Raw genomic sequence first — 17,067 nt, 5'->3', positions numbered from 1 at the left:
AACCTCTGGGGAGTTGACTACTAGCCTGCAAGGCAGAAAGCTTATGAATCATCAGCTGAGTTACAGGATGACCAAAAATATTCTCCAGTATTCTTTCTGCAGGAGTAGGAAGCTTTGCTTTATTCTACGGCTCAGCCCAAACTCTGACCCTGGCCCAGGAGTCATCGGTCAAGAGGGAGATTATGCAAGAGTGTGGATGGTGGTATAAACCACCACCACTGGGGGAGAAACACTGCATGTGGCTCCCTGGCCCAGGCATCATCAGCAAAGAGTTCGTGAAAACCTCTGGTGTGCTAGGGTAGAGCCTGAAGAAGGCTGGACTCACACCCTGCTTGTGATTCTGTATGAGGACAAGGTCACAGCATGCTCATCATGGAGCACGCTCTGTTACTCAGGAATATAGGACAATTTCCCAGGTTAAGATAACATCTCCTTTAGAAGCCCCCACAGATAGGCTGCAGAGCAGAGGCCCCCGAGACCTTCTGCAGGCTGAGCATTTCAAGTTTCTGTGCTGTCATCCCCTCAGGGAAACAAAGCGTCAGCTGCCTGCCACAATAGCCACTCACATCCCCATGGCCCAGTCCCTCCAAACATAAACTGCGTTAAGAGAGCCTGCTGGCTCTGCAAACACAACTTCAGACCACGTCCCCTGGACGTAACTCTTCCAACAAATTGCCCACTCCCAGTGCCTCCTCCGCAGAAAACCTGTTTTAGCTTCAATCTCCCATCCCACCCCCTGTGGTGGGCAGACTCCAGTGGAATAATGAGAAAATCACCAGGTAGGATTGGAAGCACTACCCTGAGCGGGCAGCAAGTTCCTGCTGCCTGCCCTCCTTCTCTGGGAATGGTGAAGGGGATGCTGGCAGAAGGTAGATGGGGCCTGGCATGCTGGGGGCTGTACCGCCCACATCCCCGCCTCCCCGCTTACACCACAGTTCCTTGGGATAGACCCAGGCTGGGGCAGGGGCAGGGACATTAGAGGAGAGCTGGGTCAAGAAACAGGGCCTAGAGGCCTGGAACAGCTCCCCATCCAACAGACAGCGGCAGGGCTGGGGCCCTCTGCCCGATCTTGGAGCTTCTGGTGTCTTGACCCAGATTTCCAGGTTTGTGCTGGAAATCTGTGCGTTTCCCACCTCACCTCTGAGCTCTCATCCATCCTCTTCTGTTTAACCCCCAGCCACTCACCCCTAAAGAGAGCAGCCCCTTCATTTCTTCCCCATGTCTCCCCTTCTCTCCCTGCCTGAGAATTGATCAGGCTTGGCCAGTTCCCTGGTAAAGTACCCACCTCCCCTGAACATGTACTAGAAATGAAAGTTCCCGAATCGCATCGAGGGCCTGGCAAGGCCTAAAGGTCAGAACTCCCCACCTGGGCACCCAGTGGGAAGCAGTCTTCTCTCTCACCTAAACATCCAGGGGAAGGCTCAGCTGGCAGGAACAGACGTCCAGAGAAGGTGGCCAAGACTTCCTGTAGTCTGCTCCGTGAACCCACATTCCAAATGTGTGTCCCACCCAGGCCCGGCCCCTCCCCGGCTTAGCTTCTTGACCCCCTGCTCTGATCCCCTGAGACAGGCATTCCCACCTTGCTTGCACATGCGTGTATGTGTGTGTGCTTGAGTGTGCTTGCACGTGCACACACACATGTGCTTACGCAGTCTTGGCCTGTCCTGAGCCCCATGCACTCTTGTGGGCACCAAGCTGAACAATAGGCACGCCTCACCCCATAGAAATCTCTGTGACCAACTTTCTCCTTTTTTCCCATCCTGGCCGCAGTATTCCTACGAAGGGATGGAGATCAACAACCTGCCGGTGGAGCTGACAGTTGTGTGGAATGGGCACTTCAACATTGACAACCCGGCTCAGAATAAGGGTACGGAAGGTGGGCCGGGTAGGCGGGCAGGGAGGAGCAGCTCCCATTCAGGGCGGTGCCATTCCGTGCCCACCCTCCACGCCTCCCCAGCACCACCACTGCTCTATGACTGCTCCAGTGGGTGGGCAGCTCCTGGGAGTGCAGTGGAGGGAGCAGGGTTAGCAAGGAGCAGCTAGCTAACCGGGTCCCTGCTTATGGGGTAGACTTCACCTCCCAGCCATGTTCTTCTGCCCAAGCCTTTTTTGCATCCAAAAGGCAGAGTGGACAAGGCTGTCCGTGTCCCATACAGAGGCCAGGACTGCGTTCCCGGTCCATACTCCTGGCTGCCCCCGCCCTGCCCCCACATCCAAACCCCTCTTGTCCTCTGCCTGCAGTTCACCTCTATAAGTGTGGGGCCATGCGTGAGAGCTGTGGGCTGTGCCTCAAGGCGGACCCGGACTTCGAATGTGGCTGGTGCCAGAGCCAAGGGCAGTGCACCCTCCGGCAGCACTGCCCTGTCCACGAGAGCCAGTGGCTAGAGCTGTCGAGCACCAACAGCAAGTGCACGAACCCCCGCATCACAGAGGTGAGCTGTGCTCTGCTGGGCCCTGTCCTGCCCCCTGGCTGGGCCCTGAAAGCCACGCCTGGCATGGTGGCCGGCACCCCACTGACCACCAGGTGCCCAACTGGCTGTGAGTAGCCTCGTTTTCCTGCAAATCTGCAGCAGCTCTAGGCTTGGCTCAGAGGCCCTTCCCACATCAGAGGAGGGCGAGAGCTGAGAGGGTGCAACTCAGCTGTCCTGTGGCATCTCCGTGTGCCAGGAAGGACTCGAAGTCCTCAACTCCCCTTCCTGGTCTCTAGGAGTCTTGATGATGAGCCTGTGACGCTTCATCGGCAGCAGCTCATTAAGCAGTCAGCCCATGAGCCCAGGCTGCGTGGGTGTCAAGGGCATGGCCAGCCCTGGAGAGGCAGAGGTCAGAGCAGAGAGGCTTTAGGGTGAACACAGAGCGAGACCTAAGCTGTAAGATGACAGAAACAGACTGGAGCACGGTGAGGAGGATGGGCGGGACACAGGCAGCGTGGCCAGGAGCGGTGATGGGCAGGGCAGAGCTAGAGATGCAGGGGGTCCCAGAGATCCCTGTGCCATCAGCTAATCCCAGCTAACTGTTGGGTCCCATGGCGCTAATTCATCGTATCTCCAGGCCTCAACTTGCTCGCCTGTGCCATGGGTCTAAGCACCCACTTCCCAGCACAGGGACAGGGATTATATGAGTAAATGCATACAAATGCTTGGCTGACGCCCAGCTCGTAGGGATCTCATCACCTTCTTCCTCCTCGTTCATCAATCGACATTGTCAAAATCATTGTTAAAGTGTATATCTGAGCCCTTCACTGCCCTGGTGTCTTGACAGCCACACTCCCTCAGGACGACCCCCTAAGATACCCCCTACCTGGATGGAATCCCTTACTCTTCTTGTAAAATAAGGAAGAGACATGCCTGTCTTAGTAACAGGACGGTGTCTGATATGTCGATTCCTGACACCCAGGATTAAGCACATAGTAGGTGCCTCGGTGCTTGGTGCTGATAATGATAATGTCACATCAGGGACAGACGGAAGAAGAGAAGGAAGCTCAGCCTGCCCATCCAGAGTGAGTGGACGCTGGGCATCCAGGGCTGGGCAGTGTCACACACGCCCCATCTGCTACTCGAGCAATTGTTGCTGGTTGTTTAGTCGCCGAGTCATGTCTGACTCTTTGTGACCCCAGGGACTGTAGCCCACCAGGCTCCTCTGTCCAGGGGATTTCCCAGGCAATAATACTGGAGTGAGTGGCCATTTCCTCCTCCAGGGGATCTTCCCAACCCAGGGATCAAACCCAAGTAGCCTGCATCGGCAGGTGGATTCTTTACCCCTGAGCCACCAGGGAAGCCCACAGTTAGAGGCTGAACGTTTGTGTGGCGCTTGGAGTCTGTGGAAGAGCCGCCTGTCCTTCGCCACATCCGGGCTCACAGCAACCGTGAGGTGTGGTTTCCTAGGGCTGCCGCGACCAAGCGCCTTAAACATAGAAACACATTGTCTCTCAGTTCCGGAGCTGGACATTGAAATCAAGGTGTTGCGGGGTTGGTTCATTCTAAGGGGTGTGAAGGGAAGGGTCTGTTCCAGGCTCCTCTATCCACCTGCCGATGCAGGAGACGCGGTTCAATCCCTGGGTCGGGAAGGTCCCTGAGGTTGCAAAGAATCGGACAGGGCTTATCCACTAAACAACAACAACAACTCCTTGGCTTGTAGGTGACTGTCTTCTTCCTGTGTCTCTTCACATCGTCCTTCTTCTACGTGTGTCTCTGTGCAAATCTCTTTTTATGAGGACACCAGTCATATTGGGTTAGAACCCACCAAATGACCTCCTTTTGACTTGACTACCTCCATACAGACCCTTTCTCCAAAGGTCACAATTCTGAGATGCTGGGATTTAGGAACTTTGACATACGGATTTAGGGGGACACAATGCAACCCATGAATTGGGGGTTATTATCACCCTCTCCTACATAAAGATCAACACTGAGATCTACTCTGACCAAAGAATAAATCAAAGGAGTCCTGAAAAGCAGGTCTCTTGCTTGCTATCTTCCACCCTACAAAGGCAGAAGAACATCCACTCATTCCCTGGCTCCTCCCCTCACAAGTGATGCAGGCACAGTAGGAAGGGGCTTGACTCCTGAGTGAGTAGCTCCTCCCTCAAAGCAGCCTCCGGGGCGTGGCCCCCGAGTGTGGGCCCTCCCCCACGTTAATGCCCCGCCACGTTCCCCACTTCACTCTCCACATCCCTGGTTTTCCAGATGTCAAGAGAGCTTCATTCAGTCCTGACTTCAGTCTCCTGCATGAGTCAGAATCTCAACAATAGTTCTCAAACCACGGAACAATACTTATGCATTTTACGTACAGAATTATTTGGAAAAGGCGGGCAGGTGGATGCCTCTGTCCCACCTCTATATGAGGGCCCCTCCTTTCCAGCCACCCTCTACCCTCAGAGCCCATAGCAAGAAACCATCCCCTGGGGCTGCCTCACAGGACTGCTAATGGTGTGTCTGGTGAAAAGGATGGGACTTGCTTTCTTCTTGGCCTGAGACCAAGAAAATCACAGGGAGGAGACAGCAAATGAAACAGATCTCCCTGCGACAAAGGCTATTTACTGGCTGCATACTGGTATCAGCCCTCTGGGGATCCCGGGCACCTGAGGATTGAGCCAGAGATAAAATTCCCTTTTCAGGACCGCAGACCAGAGCTGGAATATCATGCTGCTGCCGCTGCCAGGTGCCAGCGGCGCCTTGCGGACTGGCTGGGCAGGCATCTGGGGAGGACAGGGACTGCCCCAACCCACCCCCCTCTCTCTGGCCACCTTCCTCACACAGAACCAAGCCTGTCTCCAAAGAATCTGTTTTTTTCACTGCAGTGGGAATGTGCATGTGCAAACCCTTGCCCTCATGTATGCTCACTTACAGATTGCACACCTATGCATGTGAGAAGCAGAAATGTTTTGACCTTTGTAGGTGAGCAGCCTAGAAAGCCCAGCAAAGCTGTTATTCCTTCCCCATCTCTCACCCTCCTGCCAGGATGAAATCTCCACTTGTAACCCTGGAAGGATAGAGAGAGTAGGTAATATTAAGAAGTACCCTATCTGGACTCCTCCAATTGTGATCCCGTTGACATTGACAAAGAGCCAGGCGCTGGTGTTCAGTGGCACCAAGAATAAGAAATGGGCCCTTCTCTGGTCTGTCAGATGCCAGGAGAGGCTGGCATGGAGTGTCTTCTGCCATTCAGGTCACTACTGTGTGGGCTCATAATTAAATCACGTGACGTGTATGGAGTCCCCACCACAAAGCAGGCCCTTGGTTGTTGAATTCTAGCATTCCAATCATGGGTTTTTAGCATCAGTGGTGATGTCTTAGGAGGGAAAGCCAGTCATTTTGGCCAAGTTTTTGAGAATAAAGTCTAAATTAAACCCATCTCCTTAGAAACCAAACCAGATAATGACAGAGGAGCTGTGACAAACATTTTTCTAACTCCAGGAAGATCCTTGGATAGTTGGGGTGTTCAATACAATTACAACTCAAGAAATAACTATGGTGCTATCACTAGAAAGTCCATGAGGAGAAGGGAGGCACCACTGTCTGTGCTCTCAGAGACTCAGGATCTGAAGAGGAGGGGGCAGGGGGATGGCAGTGTGAAGAATCAGACACAAATGCTATGATGAAAAGAGCATACAAAGGTGTCCTAAAATTTCAGTGGAGAAAGACAGAGAGAGCATCTAGTGATGGGGAAGTGACTGTTGACAAGGATCTTGAAAGGTGGGTGGATGCCATCGTGTGGGTTGATAGGAGGCTTGTTCATTTTCATTGAGAATGGAACTAACACAAGCAATACTGCAGCTGCTGCTAAGTGGCTTCAGTCGTGTCTGATTCTTTGCGACCCTATAGACCATAGACCCCAGTCTCCTCTGTCCATGGGATTCTCCAGGCAAGAATACTTGAGTGGGTTGCCATGCCCTCCTCCAGGAGATCTTCTCGACCCAGAGATCAAATCTGCATCTCTTATGTCTCCTGCATTGGCAGGCGGGTTCTTTACTACTAGCACCACCAAATAAATGCTGCTGCTGCTGCTGCTGCTGCTGCTAAGTTGCTTCAGTTGTGTCCAGCTGTGTGCGACCCCATAGACGGCAGCCCACCAGGCTCCCCCATCCCTGGGATTCTCCAGGCAAGAACACTGGAGTGGGTTGCCATTTCCTTCTCCAATGTAGGAAAGTGAAAATTGAAAGTGAAGTTGCTCAGTCGTGTCCGACTCTTCGCGACCCCATGGACTGCAGCCCACCAGGCTCCTCCGTCCATGGGATTTTCCAGGCAAGAGTACTGGAGTGGGGTGCCATTGCCTTAGGCTTTAATTCCGATTTCCTATGAATTACCCGGTAACATTGCAGATCACATTCTATCTCTTCTTCTGTGAAACAGGAAGAGGAACAAGGGGCTTTGAACCCTGTTCCTAAAACACCCAGACTATTCTTCCAGAAGCTCCTGCCCATCCACAGTCCCACACCTGGGTGCCCTTGTGGATTTGAATTGGGTGGAGGGAATGGGGTGTAGAAGGGAAAGAGCCTCTTCCTGTGCCATCAGCAGGGGGGGGTGATGCTCTGTTTTGGTATCAGATTATTGTGCTTCCTCCTTCCAGATAATCCCAGTGACAGGCCCCCGGGAAGGGGGCACCAAGGTCACCATCCGAGGGGAGAACCTGGGCCTGGAATTCCGGGACATCGCCTCCCACGTCAAGGTGGCGGGCGTGGAGTGTAGCCCTTTGGTGGATGGCTACATCCCTGCCGAACAGTAAGTGGAGGCCTTCAGAGACATGGGGAGGGCAGGGATGAGAAGTTCATATAAAAAGATGACTGACCCTGACATCTTCCCGGGTCAACAGCAGAGGCTGTTAGAGCTTGTGGACAAAAGGAGAACGTCCCTCACCTTCTAGGGTGTGTGTGGTGGGGACTCCTACAACTCCCCAGCTCCTGAACTAGCCAGCTGCCACACTGGGGGAAGTCCAGAAAGGGGAAGGGGAGATGGCCAGGAGAGAAGGGAGAAATGATCATTAGCTCTTTGGGGTGTGGAGATAAGTAGGAGCAAGATGGATCAAAACCAAAATCTACAGTAGTGAGAGTTCAGTTCCTCCCCTTGACTCCCTCTGATGTCTCTAACTCCCCAGTCCTGTCCACTCTCTGTGGACTGAAGTCCTGTTATGAAAAAAGCTAGTCCTATGTGACCATCTATGGAGGCTGAGAATGGACCTCCACACCCACTCTCATGCCTGTGGCAACTTGGATTGTTTTCCTCCAGCAAAGTCTGCTGGTCCACAGAGAGGGCCATTAGACGCATGATCTTGACCATGGCCTTGACCTCTAACCTACCTGGCAAGGGAGGTTTATGAATCATGTATTGCCTTGTAAATAAGTAAAGACAATTTTCCAGCCCAGCAAACACAGGCATGAAATAAATGTTCACTAGCACAGTAGAATCTATATTCTACACCCTCTATATTGCCCCTCCCAGAGTGAAACCTTGCCACTTGCCCCTGTGTGCATAAGTTCTTAACTCTTTGCAAGGTCTCACTTAGGCAGGTGAACGCGTTTATGCTGTGTTCTTCTTGCCTGGGAAATCCCATGAATGGAGGAGCCTGGCAGGCTGCAGTCCATGGGGTCACAAAAGAGTCGTACACGACTTAGTGACTAAACAACAAAAACAACAAAGGAAAGCAAAGCTCATTCAATTAGTGGTTCATTTTCAATACCTGGAAAAAGTATATCAGATTTTTATTTCACATTATACACCAAAATAAATTGGTGTATTTATTGGTGTAAAATAGATGGATTGAAGAGTTAAGGGTAAAATATAAAACTGTAAAAGGATTAGAACAAAATGCAGGTGAGAATTTATTTGGTTTCAAGAAAGGGAAGGTGTTCCAGGTGTGACTGCAAAAGAAAAAATATAAAGGAAAATATTAGGAGATTTGAGTACATAATACTTAAAACTTGTGCACCAAAACCGCTGTGTGCCAAGTAGAAATATGAACGATGAACCGAGAATACGGTTTTACCCCGTTACAGTATGCTTTTTCTTAACACGTGAAGAGGTGCTATAGATGAAAGGCAATTATCCCAAAATTAGCAAAGAGTGTGCCTGTGAGAGTCACAAGACAAAGAACCAAAGTCATATAAAAAATGTTTAATATCAGTAGTAACCAGTGGAATGCAAATTAAAACAGTGGGGACAATTTTTAAAAGTTAATACCCAGTTCAAGTGAGAGGCATGAGAAATAGCACATTCATACATTCATGTTGGGAGGGTAAATTGGGATGACCTTCCTGGAAGGCAATTTGGAAATGTAGGTCAAATGTCTTTAGCCTGGCCATAATATTTCTAGAACTTTCCCCAAATAAACAGAACGCACAAATGTTTATTTGCAAGAATGTGTATTTTGGCCTAATTTGTAACAGTGAAATTGTAGAAGCAATTTGTATGTCTAAAAATAGGAAAATAATTTAATAAATTATTGTATATACCTAGGACAGTAACCTACACAGCCATTAAATTTGATGCTGTAGGAGAATCATGACCAGGCATATACACAAGTTTTATGAAGTGAGAACACAGGTTACCAAGCAGAAAACAGAGTTTATAATTAATTTTGTAAGAGAAAAGCAAGACTGGAAACATAAACACCAAGACGTTGACAGCGGATATTTCAGGGGATGCAATGGGGGTGCGGGGATATACATATAGCAGGTGATTTTTTTCCCTTTTTTTTTAACCTACCATGTATTAATTGTGTTATTGGGACAGAAAAGCATACATTTTTCTATGCCTCAATTCTTCATTTATAAAATGGAGATTATTTGTATTATATATTTGCATAGTTCTAGAGAAAGGTCTGCACAGATTTATACACCAAGATTTTGAGATAGATTAGTGAAGAAAGGCACGCTTGCTTTTTACTTTTGTACTGTTTTCAAGGGTATGAACCATTCTGTAAGTGAAACAGTAACACTTTTTTAAAAGGGGAGACGTTCAGATTCTCGCTTACCCCTTCCCCTGCCAGATGGACTAGGAGCAGGAACCACTGCCTGGGGCCGTCCATGCTTTGGGAGCAAAGAGCTCCAAGGCGAGGACTTGAGAAACTTAGGTCTGCTCTGAGGTCCCTATCTGCTGGCTGTGTGCCCTTGGGTAAGTCACTTTACCTCTCTAGGCCCTGCCATCTGTATTGCCTAAGCTGTTTGGCTGAAACGTTCCCTGCACTCTAATTTAGAACTGAGTGGACAATTCATGAATTGAGGACTGAGTGTCTGGGGTCCTCTCCGAGGCACCCCGTTTTTCCCCAAGGAGACCCCTGTAGATCACACTTCATTTCCTGAGAACCAGGGAGGAGCCCTTGCCACAGGAATCAGTGTCTTTCACCTCCTCCTCCCCTGCCCATCCTTGAGATGGTACTGCAGAGAAGGAGGCCCAGGTAGGTGTGGGGCCCACGGATCATGGCAAGGAGGCCTGTGACCTCCTTGTGATCCAGGGGCCGTCTTCTCCTCCTGCAGGATTGTGTGTGAGATGGGGGAGGCCAAGCCCAGCCAGCACGCCGGCTTCGTGGAGATCTGTGTGGCCGTGTGTCGGCCTGAGTTCATGGCCAGGTCCTCGCAGCTCTATTACTTCATGGTGAGTCCTGACCACCAGCGGCCTGGCTGGGCGAGCGCTGGCCACCGGCCTCTTTACCGTGATTGCCGGGCCCTTCTGGACCTCTGTGGGCAAACCCAGGCCAAGTTCTTGGGAGTCCCGTCCTGTAGCGCCTGAGAGTCGGGGAGCCCTGGGTTCACATCCTGACCCTGAGGGGCTGGGCTGGGCTCCAGGGAAGTGGCTTTGACTCTTGGGCCCCAGTGTCCCCTTCTGGCTGAGTGTCAGCCTGACCTGGTGGGTGAGGGTGTGGGCTGTGCATGGGAACTCTTGGGATTTGAACCCTGGCTCTGCCACTTAATAACTGGGTGAACTTGGGCAAGTGGTTTACCTTTCTGTGCCTCAGTGTCTCCATTTGTAAAATGAGGATGACGATAATAGCAACTACGCCACAGTATTGTTGCGAAGATTGGATAGAATAGATCAATCACTTCTGGTATCACTACTGTGATGATTTCTAGTCCTGCGACCTTGCCTACTGTGCCCCGCCCTTTCCCTGTGTGCTGGCAGCCCGCCCCTTCCATCCATCATCCCCACTCACCAGCATCCCAGTCCTCGACCTCCTTCACCCCAGCTCCTCACCCACATCTCGTCCACACTCCACCTGCCTCCTCCCACATTCTTATCCCCGCCTGCCCCAACACCCTTCCCCACATCTCCCTCCCCATCCCATAGCTTCCGCAGATCCCACCATTGCCCTCACATTCCCTCTAGACCAGACCCTCCTCAGACCCTGAAAAGGCTGCTGAACAGCCCTGGCCAGGGATTCTGCAGGCAGGGGACCATCCCCTGCCACACATGTGGTGTCATTTACAAAACTTACCATCCAGTTAACTTCTTGGGTTAATGACAGATGTGATGAGATCATTTCCTCGTGATTCTCAGCTACTTTTGGAAGTGGAAGCCTGAAATGATGGATTTTAGGTCTGGGCATCAAATGCCCTGAAATATGTCATAGGGGCCCGTTTTTCTCCTTCTTTCCTTCCTTCTTCCCTCTTCTTTCAACTGCCTGCCTCCTCTTCCTTCTTCCCTTCAGCTGACAACCACTTATCATCTTGCACAGTACCTCTCCCTGGGTTGTTTGATAAATACTTGCTTAATTGGTTGAATGCTTTGATGGCCTGACTTGCAGGTGATACAGTGATGAATCAGACCCCATGCAACCCCTCCCTCACACAGCCCACAGTCCAGAAGAGGAGAGGAGGTGAAGGACTCCCCAGGAGGGATGTACATCAGGTGCCCCTCCCTGCCTGCATCTTGATCTCTCCATTTCTCCACGCTACTCTTTGAAAACCAGCCAACCTTATGAACACGGCTGACACTGAACCTACACATAAGAACTCATGGAGAAGAACACACATGTCATGGACTTAGTGGATATATAGTTTTACCTATTTGTCTTAGCATTTGTACCCACACCTCATTCTGAAAGGGTTTGAGGGAATTTTCAAGTTAAACCCAATACACTTTAAGACAACTAGTGATATATGTATATATATTTATATAAATGTATATAATATACATGGGCTTCCCAGGTGGTGCCAGTGGTAAAGAACCCTCCTGCCAAAGCACGAGATGTTAAGATATTCAGATTCGATCCCTGTGTGGGGAATATCCCCTGGAGGAGGGCATGGCAACCCACTCCAGTATTCTTGCCTGGAGAATCCCATGGACAGAGGAGCCTGGCAGGCTACAGTCCATGGGGGTCTCAACGAGTTGGACATGACTGAAGTGACTTAGCACTCATGCATGCGTATAATATATATATACATTTATATACCCAGATACTGTTATTCCAGCAGAGCTGAGATAAGAAGCAGAGAGAGGCCAAACCAGGGAGAGTCAGTGACAATGCTCCCCACATGTCTGAGAGGTGTGGCGTGGGCATCGATACTTGGGCATGAAACCTGGCTCTGAATTACCTGGCAGCTGTGGTAAAAGGGAGGACACCGTTGCATGGCCAAAGCAAGCGCTGGACTTCCTTGGCCAGTCAGAGACCTGGAACGGTGTTCATCCCGTGGTCTCTTGGCAGAGACCAAGTGAACGGTACCAGGAACAGCCGCCACTTCATGAGGCTGATGTTTGCTTTGTGCCTCAGCTGTCTCTGGTGTGTTTCCAGCCAGGCTTCTCATCCTTGTGACTAACTCAAAGGCTACTGTCCCTGCATGTCCTGCCATCAACTCCCATACCCATGGGAGGGTAGACCCGCTGTCAGCTCCTGTAAACAGCATGTCCCCCTCACTTGCCCATTTCCTGTCCCCCGGGCCCACCACATCGGTGGCCTTGTGATTGAGGATCCCCTGACATCTGATGTCAGTCCCTTCATCACCATGTCCTGGAGTCTGACTCTCCCCATTCCCTGTGCCATTACACTGGCCCCCTTAAATCCCCGCCATTGGCCTGAGCCCATTCTAATCCAGCCACATGGCGGGGATACCATTTTCATCATGTCAGCCCCCAGCTCCAGGAGAACCCAAGGTGCCCACTGCCTCTAGACTTTGTCCAAGTTCCTCGGTCCGCTCTGCCCACCTATCCAATCCTTCCTCAAGCCTTTGAGTGGCCTGACTTCCTTCCCTTCTCTGTCTCCTTCTTCTGCTGCTCCTTCTGTGCTGTCTGCTCTTGGGCTTAACTCTTAGAACCTGTCCAGGCAGGAGACATTCAAAAGCCTCTTCCTTCTGCTCTTAGGGAAGGTCAGTCTTGCCAGCATGATCATTTCTACCCCAGAGCAGGATATGGTTGGATGTAGGGTATTGAGGAAAGCCTTCATGGAAGGAGCCAGAAGGAAAGGCAGGATCTGTCTAAGACAGAATACAGCTTTCCATATGGATCTCACGTAGTGGGAGGTTGTTCCTGGCATAAGGTGTGACATGGAAGGGCACCAAAAGATGGGAGCAGAAGGGAGCTGGGAGGCAGGGGTCGATGGGCTAGATGAGAGATTGGAGCAGAAGGGCAAGGAAGATGCGAGGTGTGGCTACAAGGCAAAAATGCACTGGTCCAAGGGGTCCTGGGGACCCAGACGTGGGTCACTTTTCTATTTGATGAACTCTCCTGGGGATACACATCCTCTTGGGAAGAGCTTCAGGGAGGGGGAATGGTGCTAGGGACCCCAGCATCCACCTACAGCCCAGGTTGCATTTAAAGATCTGGTCGTTGAGGGCCTCCATACAACTACCAGCAACAGAGCTTCTAGGAGTTCATGGTGGGAATGAGGAGCAGAAGTCCCCCGGCTGTGAGTCACACCAAGGAGGCAGGAAGGACAGAATGCTCCTCCATCACGTCCCCCTCCTCCCAGCACGTCAGAGCCTTCATTTCCTTCCCACCCTGCTGGGCAGCTTACAGGGGGCACTCTTGGGACCTCCCACAGAAGCCCTCTTGATTCAGTTGGGGAGCCCCTTTTCAGCTCCTCTGGGGAATAGGGGTACTTCTCAGGACTTGGTGATGCTGGGGAGCGCACCCCCCCGCCCTGTGCCAGTTCAGTTCAGTTGCTCAGTCGTGTCCAACTCTTTGCAACCCCATGGACTGCAGCACGCCAGGCTTCCCTGTCCATCACCATCTCCTGGAGCTGGCTTAAACTCATGTCCAACGAATCGGTGATACCATCCAACCATCTCATCCTCTGTTGTCCCCTTCTCCTCCTGCCTTCAATCTTTCCCAGCATCAGGGTCTTTTCCAATGAGTCGGTTCTTTGCATCAGGTGGCCAAAGTATTGGAGTTTCAGCTTTAGCATCAGTCCTTCCAATGAATATTCAGGACTGATTTCCTTTAGGATGGGCTGGTTGGATCTCCTTGCAGTCCAAGGGACTCTCAAGAGTCTTCTCCAACACCACAGTCAAAAGCATCAATTCTTCAGCGCCCAGCTTTCTTTATAGTCCAACTCTCACATCCGTACATGACTACTGGAAAAACCATAGCTTTGACTAGACGGACCTTTGTTGGCAAAGTAATGCAAGTTCGGGGTAAAGTTTGGGTCTGCCTCAGTTTCCCTACACAAATTAAGCCAGGCTCTGATGTGTGGGTTTATTCGCCCCAAACCATGATGCCAAGGCCAACAGACCCCAAGTCAGCGCTCTCGGGCTTGTCACCAGTTCCATTCCTAGAGATCTCTGTGAAGGGAGGGAGCCAGGGGAGGAGGTGGCAAAAAATGCCAACTTTGATTTCCGATGCAGACCCACTGAGAAATATTTGTGAAGCAAGCCTTGGATAATGAATAATTCTTCACCATTTTTAAACACCTGCCCCTGTTGCCCTCTCCCGGGCCCCTGGAATAACTCCGGGCCCAGTTAACCCCACACAGAAATGCCACTGCAAAGCCAGGATTACTCACCTCTACCCCTTCTACCATCAAGCTGTCAGAAAACCTGTTTTCTGTTTCCCTTTGCCCCCTACTCCTAAGTAACTCACTCACATCCCCTTTCCTCTCTGGGGAGGTCAGCAGGAGCCACCTTTGAAAGCTCTCCCTTTACAGACTGCAGGACAAAGGCACCATCAGTGGGAGATTAGAACCAGAAAATTGTCAGGCGCTTCAGAGAAAACCATTTTTTTTTTTTTTTCATTCTCTGTGATCAGAGAGGTTAAGTGATTTGCGCCAGGTCACACAGCGCGATCTAGGCAAAGCTGAGAAAGGAAGGCTCTTTCCGAAGCTTCTTCCCATCTTTGCGCGGATCTCAGGGTGAGCCAGCATCAGAGCCAGGATAAGCCTTTCCTGGGCTCGGTGGGTGCCACGGGGCTGCCAGGTTCGGGATCAGCAGGCACCGGGTGGGCGGGCTCGCGAACGCGCCCGCGCAATGGTACTCGTATGTCCCGGCGCGTCCCCCACCCAATGAGGCAACCGAGGCGCGCCCCTGTCAGGCCGCCGGGCTGCAGGCTTCGCTTGACACGTCTCCTCCCCTTGTGTTATCGATCGAGGCCTCGCCGAGCGGAGGTGGCCTGCCCGCTTCGAGGAGCTGAGTGGGTTCAACTTTTGGTGCTGAATTCTTTAAGGGAGTAGAGAAGAGAGAAATCTTCATTTAAATGCAGATACAGGCTTTTCACCTGGGACTAAGGAAAGTTTTTTCCATTAAAATGCTAATGAAGGAACAAACTGAAACTCCAAATCCTCAGCTCACAGAGCGGTCCCCCGCCCCTCCCCACCCCGCCCCCAGTCCGACTCTTCACTCCATCCCCTGACCTTTCCTTGCTGCTTCTCCTGGGTTTCCGTGGAACTCACACATCCTGTGGCCCTGGCCGCTGGGAGCTTTGGGCAGCTCTCTGTGAGAGGCCTGTGGATGGGGCGACTCACCTTCTTGAAAGCAACCCACGCTGTAGACTGGAGAAGGGGTGAACTCCAGCCCTGGAGTCATGTCTCAGGCCACTGCTTCACTTTATGACCTTGGAAACTTAACATCTCTGACTCTTGTCTTTAAGATGGGCAATAATGCCTACCTTGTAGAACTGATGGAGCGATTAAGTATATGTATATATATGAAGGGCATGTGAACCTGCTCGCTGGGAGGCTGCCATGACTAAGGATTCCGGAAGGTGGCTCCAGGAGTGGGGCGCTGCCCCAGGCCTGCCCAGAAGTGTCCTCAGGCCAGATCCTTTCCTGCACAGACGCTGACTCTCTCAGACCTGAAGCCTAGCCGGGGGCCCAGGTCCGGAGGCACACAGGTGACCATCACGGGCACCAACCTGAACGCAGGCAGCAACGTGGTAGTGATGTTCGGCAAGCAGCCCTGCCTCTTCCACAGGTAACTCACCTCAGGGCCAGCTCCAGGGATCCCGGCGCAGAGGGTGGGCAGGGCTGACTCCAGCTGACCTTTGGGAGGTGCTTCTTCCTTCCTGAGAAAGTGACCATTCTCTCTGAGAGGAGACTTTATGGGCATGCTTGGCTGTGGCTCAGTCTGGGGACCTGCCAGGGATCCCTACCCTGGATGGACCTGTCATGCTGTCTCCTACCATTTAGCCTGGGTGCCCCCATACCACCCACTGTGCAGGACCCTAGGGTTCCATAGGACAGGGTTTGGAATCTAGGGTACCTGCCCCCTGGGTTAGCTCCTGGGCAGCTACTGCAGAGCCAGCCAGGACTGCTAAAACCTGGCCAAGGGTCACAGAACCTCCAAAGGCAACTGACTTTCCTTTCCTTCCTCTGGTTCCCGTGTCCAGTCCCAAGAGGACACACCTTCCAGGAACTGGGAGCCAGGAACCTGGGTTGGGGGTGAGGGTTGGGAAGGAGGCGGGAGGCGAGAGGTACATCTAATGCACATCTAGAAGAGGTGTGGTTGGCAGGAAGCTCTGCAGAGAGAGATTGTCCTGGGAGAGCGCTATACTGAGGGCCTGATCTGAATCAGGCCAGGCCAGACCTTGCCTGAGTGTTCCAGAAAACATGGCTCTGACACTTGTTAAAATGGTAAGAAAGAGCTTGTTCAGAACTACTGCAATAGGTGTCAGGACTATTGCAACGGGGATAGAGATCAGACTTCAAATACAGCAGACAGCTGGGGAATTATAGCCAAGGAGCACAGTGAGGGAAGCTGAGGATGGAAAATTACTAAGAGGAAACAAGGTTAAGAGGATTCTTGCTAAACCGACTTAACAAGACTCTTGCTGAAGGCAGTCAAGGTGATCAGGTATCAAGAGTGAGGGAGGCAGAAGCTGCCCAGATATCAAGGGTATTCAGATATCAGGGTGGGGTGGGGGATTCTTACTAAATTGAGTTAGCAGGATTCTTGCTAAAAATGGGAGTAGGCGAGTGAAAGGCAGGGCCCCAGAAAGAAGTCTAGTCAAAAAAGCGGGCTCCGAGGAACCTGTCTACAATTGGGTCAAGGACAGAGTCTTGATCAGTAGATCTCAGATCAGTAGTGTCCAGGGCAGCACTCACCCACTGCCCCCAAGGAGTCTGATGAACAGGGAGGGGTGCAGGAGGGCCCTGACCCCAGACCACAGTCCTGATCGACACCCAGGAGCCCAGCTCCCTGTCTCCCCTCCTCCT

At 51.7% G+C, this 17,067-nt stretch overlaps 1 protein-coding gene across 1 annotated transcript in view; it reads left to right on the top strand.

The window, feature by feature from the left end:
- Positions 1 to 17,067, top strand: part of PLXNA4 (plexin A4) — a 481,515-nt gene that overhangs the window by 402,971 nt on the left and 61,477 nt on the right. Inside the window, exons 11-15 of the mRNA XM_070788177.1 lie at positions 1,771 to 1,867; positions 2,242 to 2,432; positions 7,066 to 7,217; positions 9,968 to 10,085; positions 15,690 to 15,826. Coding sequence (XP_070644278.1) covers positions 1,771 to 1,867; positions 2,242 to 2,432; positions 7,066 to 7,217; positions 9,968 to 10,085; positions 15,690 to 15,826 — 695 coding nt within the window. The remainder of the gene's footprint in view (positions 1 to 1,770; positions 1,868 to 2,241; positions 2,433 to 7,065; positions 7,218 to 9,967; positions 10,086 to 15,689; positions 15,827 to 17,067) is intronic.

Source organism: Bos indicus, chromosome 4 (genome assembly GCF_029378745.1).
Source record: "Bos indicus isolate NIAB-ARS_2022 breed Sahiwal x Tharparkar chromosome 4, NIAB-ARS_B.indTharparkar_mat_pri_1.0, whole genome shotgun sequence".
In the NCBI taxonomy this organism is placed as follows: Eukaryota; Metazoa; Chordata; class Mammalia; order Artiodactyla; family Bovidae; genus Bos; species Bos indicus.
Note: the sequence above shows the minus strand (reverse complement) of the source record. Positions and strands in the feature narration are given on the sequence as shown.